This window comes from Alosa sapidissima, chromosome 7 (assembly GCF_018492685.1).
Source record: "Alosa sapidissima isolate fAloSap1 chromosome 7, fAloSap1.pri, whole genome shotgun sequence".
NCBI lineage: Eukaryota > Metazoa > Chordata > Actinopteri > Clupeiformes > Clupeidae > Alosa > Alosa sapidissima.
In genome coordinates this window covers 28,754,913-28,775,632 of record NC_055963.1, presented here as the reverse complement: position 1 = coordinate 28,775,632, position 20,720 = coordinate 28,754,913, and the positions used below count along the sequence as shown (strand labels likewise).

At 43.5% G+C, this 20,720-nt stretch overlaps 2 protein-coding genes across 5 annotated transcripts in view; one reads left to right on the top strand and one right to left on the bottom strand.

Annotated features, from left to right (window-relative positions):
• mtor (mechanistic target of rapamycin kinase) overlaps positions 1 to 20,720 on the bottom strand; it is a 94,260-nt gene that overhangs the window by 43,584 nt on the left and 29,956 nt on the right. The gene's annotated exons all lie outside the window — the stretch shown is intronic.
• Positions 11,449 to 16,104, top strand: angptl7 (angiopoietin-like 7). Its single transcript, XM_042096772.1, has 5 exons — positions 11,449 to 12,107; positions 14,232 to 14,332; positions 14,445 to 14,639; positions 15,048 to 15,243; positions 15,362 to 16,104. Exons 1-5 carry the CDS (start codon positions 11,744 to 11,746, stop codon positions 15,532 to 15,534), a joined length of 1,029 nt encoding a protein of 342 aa, XP_041952706.1. The 5' UTR covers positions 11,449 to 11,743; the 3' UTR covers positions 15,535 to 16,104.

The following is a 20,720-nucleotide window of genomic DNA, read 5'->3' as shown; positions in this document are numbered from 1 at the left end:
CTCGCGCTGAAAACACAGAAGCCTGAACCACAGACCACAAACCGGCAATAAAGTATTAGTCAAAAAAGCCGCAGAATTTTCCAAACACTAAGAGCCTCTACAGCCTGAGGCATAAATACAGTGAGGTCTGACAGGAGTTTCTCGAACATGTCTGTTGACACATCGATGGTAGTGTTTGAGATCAGGCCTGGGCAAACAAATACTGCCCCAAGCAAAATCCAGACATATCTTCAGGTAATGGTTAAGAGAGAAAAAATAGGAATCTAGCATTTGTGTTTTATAACACACAAACAGTTCTCCCTGATCAGGCTAAAAGGGACCAGACTTACAACATCCTTTAAAACAATACTTAAGCACTGCAAAAACAAGCTGAGGTCTTGGTCATGTATTCCAATCATCCCTTTGGCATTTCACATTCTGAAAAAAGAATGCAAAACTAAACATGCTTGATTAGTTGGAGACGGCACACAATTAGCCTGAAATGGTAGCTTCACTGACATCAGAGTTCTCGTATGACTAAGGAAAGAAGAATATGCCTTGTAAAAATAGTAGTTCTCTGCCCCCTGAAACATCATACACTATTTCCCATAAAGCGAAACTAATTCTGAAAGCAGATTGTTTTTCAATTTCACCACATCATTTATTAGGGACACAGCACTATGCAATGTCCGGGAGAGATTCAGAGGCTCGATTTGTTTGTTTTAGTGTATCTGCAGGAGGGTCACTCACTCAGAACTGAGCCATTATAAAATGATTGACCAATAATTTGACCCAGAACTTCAATCGATGGGAGAGACAGCTGAGAAAACATGCAAGGCTAGCTGAAATGAGAAAACAAGCCCATTTCCAAGAAACAAGACGGTCCAAAAGAAAGAGAGGGCTGTCTGTCCAAAATGTCTGCGTCCCGACAGGTATGCAAACTTTGGCCAACTGATTTCAGCATCTGATATGATGTCAGCTTGCACATTTGAGTCTATCACATGAAGGCAAATGACAGAAGTGCTTAAAGGTGCCATGTGTAATGTCCGCCAAAAATCAATTCATACTCCACATTCCAAAAAAGATGGGGGCAGTATATCTCCAGAAAGTGAGCTGGTTTACCCTAGAGTAACAACAGAGACACGTGTATTGCAGTTTGGCTAGCGGTTATGTTGTCTGCATACTGCCTCCCATGGCCGAAGCTGGTGTTATGACACCTGCCGTGCTGTGGCTAGTAATTTAGCATGCTAATTCAGGTTGATATCTCTGCAGCACTATACCTTGTTATTTTTTTAATGACATCATCGCCCTTATTTCTTCTCATTCTTTTGATGCGTGTAGCTCATCTTTTGGATATTTTTACCTCAATTCTTACACATGGCACCTTTAAGGACAAAAAAGTGCTGATGGTGCTATTTCCTCTTAAGCCTTTGCTGAAAGGCTAAGGTATTTCCCATTTAAGGAAGACCACATTCTTGCCCTTCTTGATTCTTGACCGAGGATCAGCAACTTGACCAGTAGACCACACTGAAAGCATCCCATTTTTCTATTGGCGAGATTCACTCCGACACTCTCATGTCATCACGGCTTTTGAGAGATTTGGGTTCTTTTGCCAGTGCAAAAAAAAGTGTACTATACCAAGCAGCAATGACAATTGTGGATAATGCCCTTTCTAGAATTATCAGACGTTGTTGCTACCAAGTATAATGGGTTTTGCTCTTGATATTTTTTCCTCCCTTCATATTTTGTCATCTTGGCTACTACCACAGCTTTTGATGGATGCAACTGAACTTAAACTGCCAAACCTTATCAGATTTTGGGACATCCGTTGTCACATTTATCTGTAATGACAACTGGTAAAAGATAAAACCCATATTTAATCTCATTACATCACTTTGCAATTGTGTTGTTTTGACTAGTAAAATTCAAAAGCAAAGCTCTAATGAAAACCCAGCTAATGATTATGCTAATGATTATGCTAACTATTTTTATTATTATTATTTTTCAATTTCTGGAAATACAGTGGGCATTACTTTCAAACGGCCACTTCAGTCGCGCATTACGTGGCGTGAAGCTGTGTGAAACTTTAGTACCACTTTCAGCCACTGTGCGTCGCTCTGCCACTGTACATCGCTGTCAGTAGCCTGCCTGCCGCCCCTTCTGAAAAAGAAGGAGGCTACTTTAAACATAATTGTTGCCGAGAGGAATCCCAGCTTACGAATTCAATAACAAAATAAATCATGCATTATTAAACATTACCTCGATTTAGGCTACTTGGGTAAGGCTTAAGGCTTGGCTACACAGTGGTAACCGGTGCCGTTCCACAAAAACGAACAAATATCTTAATTTGCTGTCTACGTTATTGTCAGTGTTGGGGGTAACGCAACTACGCAAATCAAAACAGTGTCTTGTGCAAGAACTGTTCATGCAGACTACAACTGGCGCGGTGTAGTCTACACAACTTTGTTCAAAATTGATGCATTCAAGTTAACTTTGCAAAGTTAGTGTTATAGCCTACTTATCACAATGTTGTAGGTAAAAACAAAGTATATCATGCATATGCATAAAGCACATGTTTACAGAGCAGAAACTCTGAAAGAGATGTCACTGCTGGCAAAAATGACTCTGCAGAAGAGACTGTGCCGTTCAAAAATTTAAATATCAACTTCAGAAACAAAAAAGTGTTATCAGATGGTCTATTCATTCAAACTGGGATGAAGTGTACGACTAAAAGTGCACAAGTCTGCCCGTCTGAATTGATACAGCATGGAAAGTTGGAAGGAATGGACAGAAATTCACTGACGGATTGTTCTGAACACAAATTCTTTGTGCTCCATTTCAGTACTCATCAAAACAACTACTTACATAATTCTCTCTAAACCGTAAACAGGGGCTGTGAGCAAAACTACAGCTATCTTGACGAGAGTCCAAACAGTCCTGTAGATTCGTTAATGGTCTGCAGTTGGAATGTTCAACAAAGACTGACCACTTTTTCCATAACAACTGACAAACAAGAGGTCAGCAGGGCCTTCTCCTGGAGAACGTGTATGGTGTGTAATGAACACATCCGAGCTGAAACCGCTACTCTGCGGGATGAATGCTTCGCTGAAGACCTCCTCACCTCGGGGTCAAGGGGCAGAAGGGGAGCTCCCAAGAGGGGCTCGGCCTAGCTGATTCATGCCAGTGACTGCTACCTCTCTGGAATGTTACGTCATCGCTTGGACGAGGAAATGGAACAATGTACCCCACTTCGTGACAGACCTGGACCTCAAACATGCTGATCAAATTTAAAAAGTGAATTGTAGCTGCTGGACATCTGTTTCATGCTATGGAGAGCTAATTCCCTTTTTTTGATCAAATCAAAATCAATCATAAAAGCCTTGCTCCTTTGTAGAGTTTTGTATAACAGCTTACACATACGCCCTCAGCCCAGTCCAAAACAATGGAATGGCTGTTTGCGTTATGTCTGCAATGATGAGACGACTTCTATTTGGAATGCAGACAGACAGACCTGGCAAGCACTGAACAAACTTCAAAGGCCTCTGTGTTCTGCAGGAATGATTGTCTGAGTTTTACTTCTGACCCTGAGCAGGGTACAAACAAACAGCTGAAAGGACCTTCTCAGGAAGTCATTACCACATCCGTGCAAAGAAAGACGATGGAAAAGAAACGCATATTAATGAAAGCATCTTTCGGTTGACGGCTGAGTCCCACTAGGCTGAGCAAACACGTGAAAAAGGAGACGCTAAAGTGTTGACGACTGCGGCAGGACACTGGTGCTAGCCAAAGCCAAAGGCAAGAGACTGGTGCTAGCTGTGTTTGAGGCTGGAAAGGACACTTGCAAGGTGTTCCCTTTGCCTCAGAGAATAGTCACATGGTAAACAGACTGGAGAATAGATTTGCAGGAGTAAAGGGGGCACACAGTCTCGTCTTTCCTCTTCTGTTTTACCCCTCTGGTCCAGCTACTGTTCAGCGGGTGGCAGACAGAGCACCTGGCTCCCGTCCACCGCACTGTAATTGTTTCCACCTGGTAACCACGGCGACCTCGGAGAGAGAGGCACGCAATGGCACGTAGAGACTTGAGCATTAACGCTCAGACGTTTTGGTTAGTGCCAGGGACATGCTGGAGCATTCATAACATGAGAGCTCGCACTAAACAAAAACAGCTATAAGAGTCCTTAATACCTCAGCGTTAAAATGCAATTCTGATTGCACGCATATATAACATAAATTTACAGTTTTATAAAACCTTTAGTGGTCCTATTTGACTCATTTCACTATTTAGCAATGGCTACGTCAGCATCATAACAGCAGTCAATTAATAAATGTGGAGAGCTGTGGTGTGGAGAGAAAAGAGGAAAAAAGGACAGAAAAACTTAATATTGACAGAAGCCTATAATAGTGCTGTCTGCATCTGTTCGGTGGGGTGTGAGGGGTTAAGCCCTTGCTCTGAAAAATGGTCTGACGGCCATGGGTCTTGTCTGGGTGTCATCACATCACCCTCCCTGTTTAGAGTGTAAACAGTGAGCACTGCTCCTGAGAGACTAACACTCCCCAGGGATCAGCAGAAATCCCTCTCCCCTTTCATCCACCCAGCGACCACACAGCTACTTCATAATTCTACATTCAAACTGCTATCAAAACTGACCCTAATACCACTGATACCACAAGCTTGACCTGCACTAGAACATAGAGAAATCATTTTAATTTGTGTTTATGAGAAATGAAAACAAATATTAGCAGACGATTCCTATTACATCCTGTGGGTTTAGTGAGCATGTGGCTCTCACACCCCCCCCCCCCCCAAATTGACAAATAAAAATGAAAACAGTCCTTATAATCTCCATTGTGAGTGTCCCTGAGTGTGTTCAGGGAAAAAAGACAATCAGAGAACGCACAGTCAGTCTGGAGAGATCAGAGGGGCAGAACAACAGATCTGCCCGCTCTCGTTCCTGTGTCCTCTTCCATGGCAAGTGATAAAAGAGAAACCAAATCTGTGGCTTCTGTGCCTCCCTTCATTTACGGTGCCTCAAGCAAAAAAAACTTGAATAAAGATTATGTAATTTTGAGTTGTGGGTGAGGGACCTGATGCATTCTTTGGCTCCCGTTGCCATCCACCTAATTGAACCCATGAATGGCTCGACTGGAACTGACAGCTTGGCATTCTGAGTTACTGGATATTTTGATTTTCATGCCGCTTACTTGACTTCTACTGGAGACATCTGGCATGAGCTACAGCTGACATAAAACACTTGTATTGACTCCCCTCCACCTCAAATGGCACCAAGAACCACACTGAAAGGTTATTAACATTATGTAATCTCCATTTTTACTGAGTCAAAATGTTAATTGATCATTTTACTGACGAGGTAGTCTGAGCAAACTCCACATCACACTATCCCATCCAAAATAACAATGCGGTTCTGAGTTATAACCAGACCAGTCGCCAGGACCAACTGGGTAGCTTTCTGGGAGAGTGGAGAGAACACCGCGGAGAACATTGCAGGTTGCGAGGGGGAAAATGAGTCAGCAGCCAGCTGGAACTAACAGAACCAAGTGCCTCATGATGCAGTCCAGACCTGGAAATGAGGAAGTCCTGCAAGGACAGAGGGTGACTCAGTCTGGCTATACTGCTAAAAAAATCAACCGGTAACATCCTCCGCCTTGAAAATCAATTCAAACATTTGAGTGATAACAGGCACAGATTGGAGCTTCCTGTGAAACACATGGGCATGATGTACTCATATGATTGGACATGATCTTACAGGATTGGGTGCGCACACATGTACACGTGTGACTGTGCTCGACCAGATGAGTTATGGAAATTGATGGGTATTTAAGACGCAAAGATAACTAGTGGCTTTCTAGGGACAGAAAACAGCATGCAACTAGCGAAGCTACCAGCCACCTTGGCGCTTGTGGTGTTTGCAGGCTCTATGGATGATGAATGGGGTAGACACTAGTGTACTCTTTTGATGTCTTAATGAGGCACAAGGAATGACAATGTGACGCCACCTCTGGAAACAGCAGACCGGTATGAAAACAGGGCTATATTCAGAGAGGAATTCAAGCAGGGTGGCACTTGTGTCACAGGTCAAGGTCTAATAAAGAGATGTGCTGGGGATTAGTCGCCACGACTGCTTCAAAACACCAAAACAACTAAAGAGCCACAGGTCAAGACAGCAGAACCTGATCAAGGAGGCAGCCCATGTCTGAAAGAGGTTGAACTGCTTTTGAAAGAGCAAAACACTATTTAACTACACTCTATCCTGGGTACACTTACTCTGCTGAAAATTTAAAGGAACAATGATGTCATGAGTGTACCTGCTGGAAATACCGTAATTTCCCAGCTACACCTACAGTTAAGAACAAAATTATTCATACCCCTGGCAAATATTGATTTACTGCTGATTTTCTCTTTATCAATATGTTTGTTCTGACTGGAAATGACACTGTCACATGCCACAAGTTTGTAAGACAATGTGGGAGAACCATGGAATTAAAAAAAGAAGCGTTTTCATCTTTCTTAACATTTTTATGAAAAATGGCAAGTCCAAAATTATTCATACCCTTTTTAAATAATCAATGAAAACATCTTTATTTGCATTCACAACTCTCAAAATGGTTCTCATAATATCTACCCAGCCTCTCCATGTGGCCAAATGATTCTAGACCGTTTTTTAAACACCAAACCTTTTTAACAGCAATCCGGGTTTTCAGTCAGGAATGATTATTTGCCATCACTCTGGCCTTGTGCTCACTTTTTTGACGGATTGAGGTCTGGACTCTGGCTCTGCCACTCTAAAATGTTGATATTGTTCTCAGTTAACAATTTCTTGCCTTGTTTGGCTGTATGTTTTGGATCACTGTGTGGTTTAATGGTCCAATGATGCCCATTGGGGCAGGTCTCTCGGCAGACTGCCTGATCTTTTTCAAAAATCTCAATGTCAATCTCAATCCCTTGTTTTAGTGTTACCGTTTACTTTGAGAAGTTCACTAGGTTCCATTGTCTGAAAAACACCCAAAACTAATACATTTCTATAGTTATTCTCCACATTGTGGATGGTGCTTTGGTGGTTGAAATTTCCACTCCATCTCAAAATGGATCACCTGGTCATCTTGGATGCTGATCATGGATCACTCTTCTCCAAACTTGCACAACTCAGCTAAACGTTTATAAGGGCACACCTGGACAAAGAATTTAGCTTTCGCTGGACATTTTTTTGTTTTGACCCAGGGACATGGCCTGAGATTGGCATAAAAAAAGAAGCATTAAATTCCAATGACACCATGTCCATTTCGATTGTGGGGGTTAAAAAAGTATACTTTTGGGATGTTTTTTAACCAGGGGGACCTGGTGACCTTCTCAAAGTAAAGGGTAACACTAAAGCAAGATGCTACACTGAGATTCTGGAGGTGAAGATCAGGCAGTGTGCCAAGAGACCTGCCCCAATAGGCATCATTGGACCATTAAACCATACAATGATCCAAAACATACAGCCAAACAAGGCATGAAATGGTTAATAGAGAACAATGTCAACATTTTAGAGTGGCCCAGCCAGAGTCCAGACCTCAATCTGTCAAAAAAGTTAGCATAAGGCCAAAGGGACGGCAAATAATCGTTCCTGCCACAAAACCCAGATTGCTGCTAAAAAGGTGCGGTCTACAATCATTGTGGACACATGGAGAGGCTTGGTAGAACCATTTCGAGAGCTCTGATGGCAAATTAAGATGTTTCCATTGATTATTTAAAAAGGGTATGAATTATTTTGGGCATGCCAACACAATTATTTTTTTGATTCCATGTTTCTACCACATTGTCTTACAACCTTTAGGCATGTGGCAGTGTCATTTTCAGTCAGAACAAACACATTGGTCAAGAGAAAATCAACATTACATCAATATTTGCCAGGGGTATGAATCATTTTGTTCTTAACTGTACGTTTGTACATTGATTTAGCTAAATTTCTTCAGCTATGAGGGGTGGTCAATATGTGTTTTTTTGTGCATACAACAAGCTCATACATGGTGTAGCTAATACTGTAAGGAGGTGGTTCCTCTTATGGGAATGAGGACTATGAATGGGCTTATGTCTCCTATAACACTCATCAAATTTTTTGTGGCTGGCTATGAAAAGGAGGGGAAAAAACACTTCAAAGCATTACTAGTGAAGTCAAATTGTACGTGTTGCTTCCGCTGAGCTAAGTGAGCCACCTGCATGTGGGTGCTAAACGGACACGAGTCCAACTATAATCGAAACACTGGACAAGGGAACACTAAACCCAGCTGCTATTCAATCAGTCCAACAAGGCACAAAGGAAATGCGCAGATGTGCAATACAAGAGGGACCTGCACGATGTGGAATACTCCGAAAATAGCTGCAGTTGCGTATTTTCAGAGAATGCATCTTAGGTATTGGGCAATTCCACGGAAAATTGACTTTTTGTCACATCCATAAGGCCAGTGAAATGCCTGGGCATTTGTATGATGTGAATGATAACATTAATATTTCGTGCATTTCTTCTCATGTACATTCTTCAGCCAAAAATAGCAAATGCTCAAATTTTATGTAATCATTCACATCATACCATACCATCACATTTTATTGGCGTTATGGATGTTACAAAAAACATAATTTTCCATGGAATTGCCCTATTAAGTAAGCAGGAAAGAGCGTGCTATGACTCACACTATGATATGCATGAGACAACACTGCCATTTATGTCCAATTGGCATGAAATAATGCCATCTGTGTTCGACTGGGGCAGGGTGGTTGGATTACAGGAAAAGAGAGATCTGAACTGAATCAATTTAAATTCACATTAAACATTTTACAGTCGAACGACTTTCATGTTACACTGTGATGATTTAACTGTTCCTATCTGGAAGCAAAATTTCTAATCGGTTCAAGTATCTCTTTAGGAGCCTTTCAAATGCAACAAACCATACAACAATAAAATAATGACTTCGCAGTCAGCCTTGGGCATCTGCAGTTCTAACATTTTTATATTGTAAGTATGGTAAATACTTTACATGAAGTTGTAAACGTTGGGTATGGCTATTTTTAAACCATAAAGTTTGAACTGGAATTCTCAAATGTATTAAAGAATTGCACTGTTTACAGGAACTAATCAAAGGCAGTCCATTATGTTACTGAGGGGACAAATTCCTTCTAAACAAAATAATTATTTACACACACGGCACAATTACTGAATGGGGTATCCCGTTTCTTGTTTAAATCCTTGGCGCTTGTTGTGGAGGAGACAAACAAGGTTATTATTGCAAGATGGTGGGATGGGAAGGGATGACTGCATGAGTGAGGAACTGGGAGCACAGGGCTTCTCTGTTTGAGGCCACAGCACAGCATGTGCACCCATGGATGAGAGTTACCTGTTAAATTGTTGCCACACACCGAGGTGCACTGAGCTGGAACCCGTTGCGACGAGAAGAAAACGTTCAGCCAAATATTCCCACATTCCGGAAAAATGACACACCATGGACATTTCAAATGAGAAAAGGGCCTTTAAACCTTATATAAGAGCTGGGATTGTTAAGAGACATCCTTCATTAAAGCGCCCGAGTGTGTTTCCTGGAGGATGATACTAAGCAGAAACCAGTGTTTTTCGGACAGGCCCAACCACCCAGCCCTAACAGAGGAAAAGCCCGGGGTGGACTCCAGGCAACCATTATGTTCTGGGCAGATGACAACATCAAGGGTGGGGTAGTTAAGGACTCAATGTCACTTAGGTTTCTTTCTCCCCCGCAACGCTGACAGGGTTAAAGGTCAGGGGTCAACAGAACTACAAGGCGCGAGCATTCTTTGTTTTCCTTCCCCATTTAGGTAAATATTGCTTTTGTCTGTTCGTGGCTCAAGTTTCAGGCCTTCAGCTTTTGTGCCAAGGTGTTTACAAAAGCACAGTCCCAGGTAAAGACATTTTCATTTCACACTGTCGAGGTATGGGCTCAATGGACACCTCTGGAAAAAGAGTACAAACAAAAACACAGGTACTTGGACTTAAAATGCACTGTATTTGCATATTTTTTGGCTCAGCTCACACATCTCAGCTCACACATCTATGGTTTTCAGTACATATAATATAAACTTTATTTGAGAAATTAAACCAGCAGCCCAAAATAGCGCCTAAAAATGCTTTTAAATTAGCCCCAGGGACAGGATATTGGAGGGTGTCTCAAAGGTGATGGAATGAATGAAACAGTACAAGGAGAGTAAAAAAGTGTAGTGTACGGAGAGAGTGTTTGAGTAGCGTTGGAAACAGCAGCACTGTGTTTCTAGGAGCGGCTAATAAATCTCCAGGGACAGAGGCTTTGAAAGTGTTTCCTGCCCTTACCAGACATAGCCTACCTCTTCCAACTCACACACATACACACACAGACACACACACACACACACATATGTACACACGTTGCCCCCTCTTTAGGGGGACCAGGTCTTCACACTGTAATTTCTCACAGCATGAGTTTGTAATATTACTGTTATTAGAGTCTCCTCCGTCCAAAAGTTTCTTGGAGTTCCTTTCCCCCCAGACATCTGTTTTCTTTTGTTTGTCCGTACAATACGACACAAAAGTGATTCCACAGGCGGATAAAGCCATGAATTTACACACACACACACACCAAAAAAAAGAATGACTAAGGCAACGAGAGACAATGATGTAACAGGCATACTTTATGCATAGAAGCGACCAGCCATCCCTTTTTGGCAGGGTGAACAACACAGCAATCTACAGTAAGCCACGAGAGTTCGAGTAAAACCTACTCATGGCAAAACATAATTAAATGCTAACCAGAGTTATACCAAAAGGGATGAATGGTTTTCCTCCTTCCGTGGCAACACAGGAATAGTTCTGTCATACTTTAGGAGAATTTCTGTCATATTTTTTCAAGTGAAAAAGAAAGCTGCATGAGTCAACATAACCTACCAAGACTGAAAAACTCCTTTCGTTTTAGCAGCCAACAAATTTAACCACCAAGACACAAAAGCCATCTTGGCAGCAGACTAATCGCCCTGATTAAAAGTTAGTTGAAGGCAATTAAAGGTGTTTGAAAGGCACAGCTTCCTACAGATGAGTCACTCTCAGGCAACACAAGCAGAACCTTACTGGAAAATAAAGGAGCATTGTTTGGCGGCCTCACCATTGCGTGTCTGCACACAAGAAAAAAAAAAGAGAGAGTGTCCCACAAAACTCCCCACACCTGACGAAGGCATGGCCACTGGGTGGGACCTGACAAGGGAGAGCGCTCTAGGGAGCAGGGGAGAAAGTGAGAGCGGGTGGAGGGAGGGAGAAAGGGAGGTAGAGAGGGGGAGAGAAAGAGGGAGAGAGGAAGAGGGGGTGGGAAGGGCCTGACGCCCAGAGGGTGGGGTGGGGGGGGGGGTCAGTGACTGTGAGCCCAAACCAAAAAGGGGAGGTCCTCGATGCATTGGGAGAAGATATTTAAGATGCCACCACGCCAGGCCTCCACTGAAGAGTCAAGAGCGAGAGACTGAGAGTGAACAGCTCATCACTGAAGAAGAGCCTCTGCCGCCACCTCAACAAGATCTCAACTTCTGATACATTACCAGCGGCGAAACTTCTCACTCTCTGAAAAACTTCTTCACTAAGAACAAAAAAGAGGACCACAAGCAAATCAAGGAGACAAAGACAGACTTTTGACTTGACTTTGCTGACATCTTCAAAGTCAAACGCTCGTTTTTGAAGCTGTTGTCTGCTTTTTCCCTCCATTTTCTAAATTTCTTACTGAGACCATGCAGAAGTGGGTGCTGGTGAGTCTGGCCACGCTGCTGACATGTCTGCTGCTGGGCAACACGTCCGCCCAGGGCGCCCTGAAGAAGCGCCTGGCCCCGCCGAAGCCCCCCAAGGGCCAGTGCTGTGACGAGGTGCGCTCACTGAAGGTGCAGGTGGCCAACCTGACCAGCCTGCTGGAGGAGCTGAGGGGCAAGCAGGAATCTGACCTGCTCAACATCCTGCGCCAGATGATGGAGCTGGACCAGCTGAGCCGCCGTCAGGAGGAGCGCGTCACCGAGGCCGAGAGCAAGTACTCCGAGATCAACAACCGCGTGGAGATCATGCAGATGCAAGGCGCCCAAGCCCACACGCGCACCTCATCAGGTAAGACACAAACACACAGACAGAAAGACAGACAGCCAGACAGACAGACAGACAGACCTTACTTCAAACTCTACTGGCCCAGAGTAAAGCCCCTCTGTCTCCCTCTCTCTCACACACAACTGGTACTATACTGTTACTTTCACACTGAAGGGTCACAAACTAGCAAGTGATTTTTCACTCATAATCAAACAAATGCATGATGATGTGTTTGTCTTTGGGCAAATTAACAGAAGGGCTGGGGAGGAGAGAAGGCTGGCTTTGGCAAGGGGCAGTCATGGGTGGCTTGGAGGGTGCATTTTTAAGGAAACTTGTAAGGACTGGATTTCACTGTTTTTTCACTGTATTTTTCTCACCCTTTATGTGTAGCTGTCAGTGAAAAAAAAAACATATTTATTCAAATGCAGTTTTTACAAGTTTTAAGTTTGCAATTGAATTAAATTTTACCCACTTCTGTCTTCTTACACTGTCTGTTAGTACTTGAATGATTGATTGATTGATTGATCCTAAAGATGATTCTTGCTGATCACAAAATTCCTTTAACGGATAAACTGAATTAGGGTTAAACCTAAGACACCGTCAAGCAAAAAAATCAGCTGAAACCTTAGAGACGAGCACCCCCCCCCCCCCCCCCCCCCCACCCCTCAGTTTGACAGCTGCTGTGTGACGTCTGTCGTCTGTCCAGGTGTGAAAGCCATACGGCTGGCCACGGCATAAATCACCACAAAGGTCTCTGGCACTATGCTGTCATCTCGCAGCCACAGGAAATTTGCTTCACCTTCAATTTCCGCGTCTATTCTCCTCTTTCACGGGCCGTCTGCTTCAGTGAAACTTACGGTGAAAGACTCCGCTGATCCACCCTCGCAAAGGGCCCAAATAAAAGCAGCTAGATACCCGATCCCCTTTCTTCTTCCAAGTCTACAAGTCAAATGGCTTTAACAGTCACACACATATGTCTGCTCATTATCCCTGCCACAGTGAATGGAACCTTTATCTCAGTGGAGAATAGGGGGATATGAAGAGAAAGACAAACTTAACTGAAAAGAGAGAAAAAAAGAAAAAAAAAAAGAGAGGATAATAATGGCTCAAGCTTAGATTACTTGTCCTAAATATGCATCCAATACGAGCGGATAATAGATGGCTAGATAGAGGCTTGAGAAGATGACATCAGTAGTCCACTCTGCATTCTTTCCCTCCACCCCCAACAGGCACTTCTAGCTCCAAGGAATATAGGAATTTCAAGGATAACCAAGGAATTTCAGCAGCACATACGTTTGCGTTCAGCATAACCTGTTAACATATTTTGGGGGGCTTTTAAACACTGTAATTAGGCAAGGTGCTGTCCAAGCTCTCAGGCAAGCTGCCGGGAATGCCGGATGATTACAGTCTCTGCCTGTCTGGTGCACAGTAGCTGTCCGTGTCACACAAGCCGTAATTTGTACTCATAACCTGCAGCCTGCTGGTTTGCCCACAATGCCCAAGCCCATCAAGCGGCAGTCATTTCCACGGAATGCCATTTAAGCTGCAACAAACTATTAATCATTTCCCGTCAAAAAAAGCTGCCATTAACTGAACCGTGCCACAATGCTGCACTTTAATACCCAATTAGCCAGCCGTCTAGGGCCTTGGATGTCTGCAGAGTTAGTTATCTGCTGTTGGCAAAGAGAACACAGGAAAGCTTTGTAGAGGAATTTGCAAATTACACAGAGGCGGCCGAGGTGGATGATCGAAAGCTGGGGGCTGATGGGTAGGCTAACAGTCCCCTAGCCACGCTAGAGCCATGGCAGCAGTCAAAGTCTGTCTGTCTCTGGTGGGCTGGAAGGATTTCACTGCAGTGATCTCTAGAGTGGTCTTGATAGCATCACCATATTGAGCGTTCAGAGAGGAAATATGGGCTTAGTTGAGCCGCATCATGTCCCTCATATCCTTCCCTGCATGATCTACAGTAGGAGACCAGATCCAAATTTGCACTTCAAGAACCCCTTTAAGGTGTCCCTCTGGGCACGACATTAATTGTAAATTTGAAGGAATAAAATTCTGCTAAGTTCGTTTTGTTTTATAACCATTAGCATCTGTTTTAGCAATCCTCCCTAAATATTTTTGCTTCTGCTTGTTCCAATTTTTTAGAGGCCATCTACGACTGTGCATCACTGTACTCCAGAAACTACAAGATCTCAGGAGAGTACAAACTTCCTTCTGATGACTACCTGGGCACACCTGAACTGGACGTGAGTCAAAAAATTAGAAATACATCAAACGTAATCCACCGTAACCTCCAAAGATAACTCTTTGAAGCAACTTCCCCAAACGAATTGTTCAATTTGCCCATTGCCTCTCTAGGTGTTCTGTGACATGGAAACCAATGGAGGAGGTTGGACCGTCATCCAGAGACGCAAGGTGGGCCTGAGCAGCTTCAACCGTGACTGGAAGCAGTACAAGAAGGGATTCGGCACCATCCGTGGGGATTTCTGGCTGGGCAATGAAAACATCTTCCGCATGACCCGCCAGCCTACCGTGCTGAGGATAGAGATGGAGGTAAGGGAATGGGAAGAATGTTGAAACGCATTCTTCTATAGACGACAAGGATTGTAGGGTATTAGACAGTGGGAACCAAAGTATACTGGACATGCAGGATATCTGAGGTCAGGGAGTTCAACAGGATAGAATGGGGAGGTGATGAATAAACCTTCAAATCATGGTATTCAAACGCAGGATTTAGGAGAAAGTGTAAAGTGCTGACTGACATATCTGTGAATGTGAAAAATAAACACAGGTATAATCTTTAGATCACAGAAAACTATTACGAGGCCAGTGGGAGCATTGTTAGTGCTTCAAATTACTTGCACATTTCTCGTAGGCTCAGATAGCACCTTTGAGGAATATTAAATCAAAGTTCAGACAAGCTTTTGGATGAATCTTACGACTACATTTTCCAACTTGCAGGACTGGGAGGGACAGACTCGTTATGCTGAATACGGCTTCTTCACCATCAGCAACGAGTTGAACAGCTACAAGCTATTCGTCGCCAACTACAGCGGCAATGCCGGTGACTCAATGCGCTACCACAACAACACCAACTTCAGCACAAAGGACAAGGACAACGACAAGTGTGTTGATGACTGCGCTGCACTTCGCAAGGGTAAGCTCGGAAAGTTCAGAAAGAGCACACAGTCTAAGACCTTGAACCATCACAACACCCAGGCCTGCAGATGCCTGGCTAGCTTCTCACACTCTGTTGGTCCTCTCTCCCTCTTTAGGTGGCTACTGGTACAACTGCTGCACTGACTCAAACCCCAATGGCATGTACTACCGCTTTGGTAAACACAACAAGCAGAGTACGGATGGCATCACCTGGTACGGCTGGCACGGACCCAGCTACTCCCTGAAGCGCATGGAGATGAAGATCAGACCTCAGGGATTCATGCCTTAAAAGACTTTACAAACGAAGTAAACATCTTCGTAACACAATGCTAATGTCAAGGAATTTCTTCAAAACCTGGGTATCAGAGTTTAAAACCAAACATGCCGCTTTTATTCCATTTCTGGGATGTTCTTTTCATGTTGTTGATTGCAGTACTTGTGGATTTGCCTGGATGTGTGATGGACCACGTTTGATTGTAAATGATAAGTGATGTTTTGTATTTATCTTTAAATGTATTAAATTGTTTAAGCTTTCATGAAAGCATTTTTACCACTGTTCTATAGAAGGTGAGTTTTGCCTTGTGTTTGTTGTATTTGTGTTTGTTTGTTTATTTGTTTTTAAAGCAATTAGGTTGTATTCCTCAAACTAAGCCATGCTCAAAAGCCACCATTATTATCAAGCCTCTTTGTTCAGTTAGAGCAGTAACGACCAACCTTTGACTGACAGGTACAGGACAGATTTTATTTTGTTTAAAAGCGCAAATGTAGATGAAATGAAAATGACATTTGTAAAATGTGTACAGCTCTTTATAGTATCCTAATGGATGACAAATCTAAAATAAAACTGTATTTTTAAAAATCAGTGTCTCGGTCTCTGTTTTAAAATAAAAACACTACTTCCACACACTACTTGCAATTAAAACCCAGGTACCCATTAAATACTTCCTTCTCTATGAAATGAGTGGCTTAAGGGTTTCTCAACTTTTTGTCATCCTATGGACACTCTTTGATACACAGCAGGTGACTGACTAAATCAAGGTCAGGCTGTTATCTTGTCCCCATTGCCAAGTAGCTGTAGCTGACGCTGGCATTCAATGGGAAAGTCACACAGGAAATTCCCATGGCAGCTGACATGAGTAGACCCTTTTGTGTCACCCTTTTGTCAGAAGAGTGCAAACCCCACAAAGGCATTGCTGAGAGGTCACATGCTATTGGGAAGATTTTTTAATACTGCTTGCTCTGAGTGGCGGACAAGAATGAGATGAGAGTAAGCAGTAGCTATGAGCCTCGGTAGATCCCCATTCTGAATGACAACTTTAGAGTGTACCTCCACGGTGAGCATCTCTAATTTGATGAAAGCCAGACACATCCTCAGTGGAAATATCTCTTAGATGGCAAGAGGAGATCCATCATTTTCAAGAGCCCAGAGCTCTTAGCCAGAGGAAAGCAAATTCCTTAATTCCTCAAATGTCGATAAAGAGCACATACTCATGTGCGAGGGAGAAATACACCTCAGGACAATGCATTCACATAGACATCAAGCGGACACTGACTGATATTGTTTGAAACCAACACCAATGACTTTCTCCAGAGGTACTTCTTCTAGCCTCAACCTCTCCACAAGGCTACAATGGTTTCTCCAGAGGCACACGAGGCCTTGGTGGTAAATGGTCTAAGGCTGCAAAGGTAGGAACTTTGTGGCCTAGTGTGACCTTTCAGTGCTGTGCATGTTTGCGTTGACTTCCTGCACTCTGCTGGCTTTCTCCACTCCATTCACCATCACAGTCTGCTGAAAGACCTTCACACAAATGTGCATGATGGGGAACCACTGGGGAACCACTGGGGAACCACTGGGGAACCACAGCGACCCACCCAATACCTCTGTCGTTAATTCAGCTCTCAGGTTGAGGAACAGATCTTGGCTTTGCCTTCATTTTAGTTGTAAAATATCCATCTTGAAAGCGTAGACAGAAAAAGCACTTTGCAGTCGAGCAATCACTCCAATCATTTTATAGCTATTTTGAGATACAGTTGAGCAGAAAGAATGCACTTATAAAATGTAACAGGCCAATGTGTTTACTGTTTAGGGGAGCTCAGCGTATCTGGAGATGCAATTAAACGCTGGCACAATTGAGCATTCATCCATCTAGCGGCTTTCAACTGATGCCATGAGAATGAGATTGTGACAATTAAGCCATTTGTTTGATGCTAATTGACGGGGCATCTGTGCCCAAAACAAGAGTGTGAGATGAAGTGATACTGAATGTGAAAACCAGTAGTAAATATTTACCGACCTAGAGTGCGTGAGATGACCTAAAGGGGAAAGACATTAGCAAGACAAACAATGAAGAATCAGGTTTAGTCACTAGCATATTATTTTAGCCCAAATCCTTTTGTCACACTTCATTTAACCTATGGTGGCTCATTTGGCTTGTGGGCATCTTGTGTGTGACACAGGATTCATGCTGTAATTAGAACTCACAAAAATGCTCAGAGCTTTTCAACAGGCCTTCTGTGGGAGTTCAATGTGCTCGGTCAGATAAATAACTGTAGCTCACCAACCATGCTGTCAACTGAACTTGCAAAGAGATCAGGCAGAAGAATTTGAAAGAGCTACTCCTATGACTTGGATGGAAAAAGCATTTAAATTAAAAGGCATTTAAATTTAAAGCATTTTTTGTTGCTTGTTTGTGTTGTTGTGGACAAGCAAGCAGACTCCATAAAACCAAATCAAAACAACCTCCCCTGCATGAATACCTCAATCCTGGAAATCTGCAGATGAAGGCTGTGTTGACAGGCATGGGTAAGGGAAAACATTTTAAAATGCTGAAATGTTAAGAGCCCGCAGGCCTTCTGTAGGACACACAACTGTTACAGTGGGCATACTTCTGTGCACTACTCTGCATCGGCTCCTACATCCAAACTCCTAAAGTTGACAGACAGAACTGGAAACATTCCAACTCCAGTTCTCTTGCAGCATAAATGTACGATTCCTAAAGGGGGTTGAACAGCACAAGGTCCATCAGGAGATAGCTCTGATGCAGTATAAAACAGTCTTGAGAGTCTTTTAGAGCCGTATACCTCTCAACATACCAAAGTTTATTTGAAATTCCATTTCATGGTGCCGGGGCAATGATTTGGAGATGCACTTACTATAAACAGATGGGAGTAGACAGGGGGATATACACCAGCAAAGCCCAAGCCAGGCTAACGCATCAGCGCTGAAGCCCTAGGCCGCATATTTAAGCTGTAAATAAAGCGTTTAACAGTGCTTTAGAATACCAGCCCAGCTCCTTCCAGACGAAAATCAAAACCTTCTGCCTGAATAAGAGATTCACTTCAATGAGGGAAAAAAAAGGGTCATAAAATCGTCACAGATTCTTTTTAAGAGAATTGAGTCTAATGAAGGTGCCTCATTTAATGGCCAGCCAATATCCCTCCGAAAGAATAAAATAGGCAACTACTGGAGTTTGGAATCTCAATACTGGGACTCGAACCCCGTGAACCAGCCCCAAATTTGTTAACAGCATTTGGCAGCCCTCTACGCTAAAAGCCACTGTTATGACAAATCCAATCCATTGTGATCCACTGCCAACAGAAGCAAGAGGGGAAACGGTCAGGTGACCTACGTCTCAGAGTCTTTTGAACAGTCTCCGTCCCCGCATAAAGTCTCTCTCCTTCTGTGTGCCGGGGTCAATATTACCCAGCTATAAGCCAGCCACCCATCTGTTTATGCCATCACAGCTTTCTAACTGTTCTCTGGCCCAATGGTCCCTGAGGCTCAACACACTGCCCCCTCTGGGATCAGTCCAGCCTTCATTCCTGGATAGCCCGTGACTTTCTCATACACTACTCAATGGCTCGGCATCTGGAGAAGGTGTGGAGACTTCTGGAGAAATTGGTCTCACTTCCCTTCTCGCTACTGGGTAGAGAATGCGGGAATGTGCGTATTTGTAACGGATGTTCCGATTGACAAGAAATCGCCAGATGCCGAGTGTCCGTATCGAATGCTGATTCATGGAAAATGTGAATCAGAAATGTTATTCATTCATTCAGATTTTTAGTAAAAGAGATTTGATCTTTCAGGAGATTCAGGATTACAACCAAAGGCAAGTCATCAATCAGACATCCCTGTATGGAGGTCATTCAGAAGGTGCATTTTTTAACAATGCACACTTTTCTACTACCAATACTGTCTTTGGAAGTAAAACCACAGAATACTAGCAGAAGGTTGTATAGAAAAGCCCTTTGTGAAAATAGTTTAACCAGATGAAATCATTACACAATGTACGTTCTATACTCCTACTCAAACCTGACTTGTGATAATATACAAAACTTGAATAGAGGACTGTTGCAGGAAAATCTGAGAGGGTCATTTAAGAAGTATTTATCATGGAATCACGAGATTCTGTCATTAAGAGTGGAACATCCTCTTAAAGGTTTATTCCACAGCGAAGACAAAGAGGGATTGAACAAAATTAAGGTCAATCACTCCACAAGTCTTAAAATTAGAATGCCTTTCTCTGCTCCATCTTTGTGACATTTCATCTCTAACTAAGTAATCCTTAAAATGCACTCAAGCTTGGCTTACATCAACACAAGAATTTTGGGATCAGAGAAATGGAAAGAAAGCAACCCAAAAGAGACACAGAATGGGAGGGATTAGCAGCTTGGGAGCCTTTCTAATCATCAGATGACATCAACTCAATCCACCACAGAAGCCATACCAGCGCCACAACATCTGATTACAGAGGACTCAAATGTGGAGCGTCTGGCTCGTGTTTAGATTCATTCAGTATATATGATGTGGGGCCCTTCTGCACACATAAGTGTGTGTGCATGTGTGTGTGTGTGTGTGTGTGTGTGGGGGGGGGGGGGGGGGGGTGCTTTCAGAGGAGAGGTGAGAACCAGATGGACGGTCTGAGAATGTTGCGCCAACTGGCTTGCAAGAGGAGGGCTTGATGAAATTGAAAACAGGCTTTCTCTGGGTAGGCCTGGCCCAACTGGAGGCACACACACACACACACACACACACACACAATGGATGAAAAGAGGCACAGGTCCCACCGTGGGCCTGCGAAACAGATCTCTTCGTGCACGGCAAAGACGTGAAATGGAAGGCGGAGGAGGGTATGGAAAGGATGACTGGGAGACGGAGACATGGAGGTGCCACCTAAACAGGTAGTAAGACGGCCGCTAGAGCTCCAGCCTCAGCCCTATCCTGTCGACTTCATAGCCCCTCATAAAAACAAAGCCTCAGATGATGGGACAAGACGCCCCCCCCCCCCCCCCCCCCTGCACTGACATGCAGTCCAGAAATTATCCCTGGCTGGAAATTAAGTGCAAGAAGATTTGGAGGTTTTGGTGTACAGAGGAGGTCAGCGTGTAAAATGTGTTATATAGGGCAATTTTGTCACAAGTGTTTCTCCTGGCTGGGGAGAAGCAATCTTTCCACTCACTGTGCAGGCCACCAGC

Excerpts from the sequence above, each read along its gene's own strand:
- angptl7 (XM_042096772.1), top strand. The coding sequence starts at position 11,744 with ATGCAGAAGTGGGTGCTGGTGAGTCTGGCCACGCTGCTGACATGTCTG. Across the intron at positions 14,333-14,444 it reads TGGGCACACCTGAACTGGAC|GTGTTCTGTGACATGGAAAC; the intron begins GTGAGTCAAAAA and ends TTGCCTCTCTAG. Across the intron at positions 15,244-15,361 it reads CTGCGCTGCACTTCGCAAGG|GTGGCTACTGGTACAACTGC; the intron begins GTAAGCTCGGAA and ends CTCCCTCTTTAG.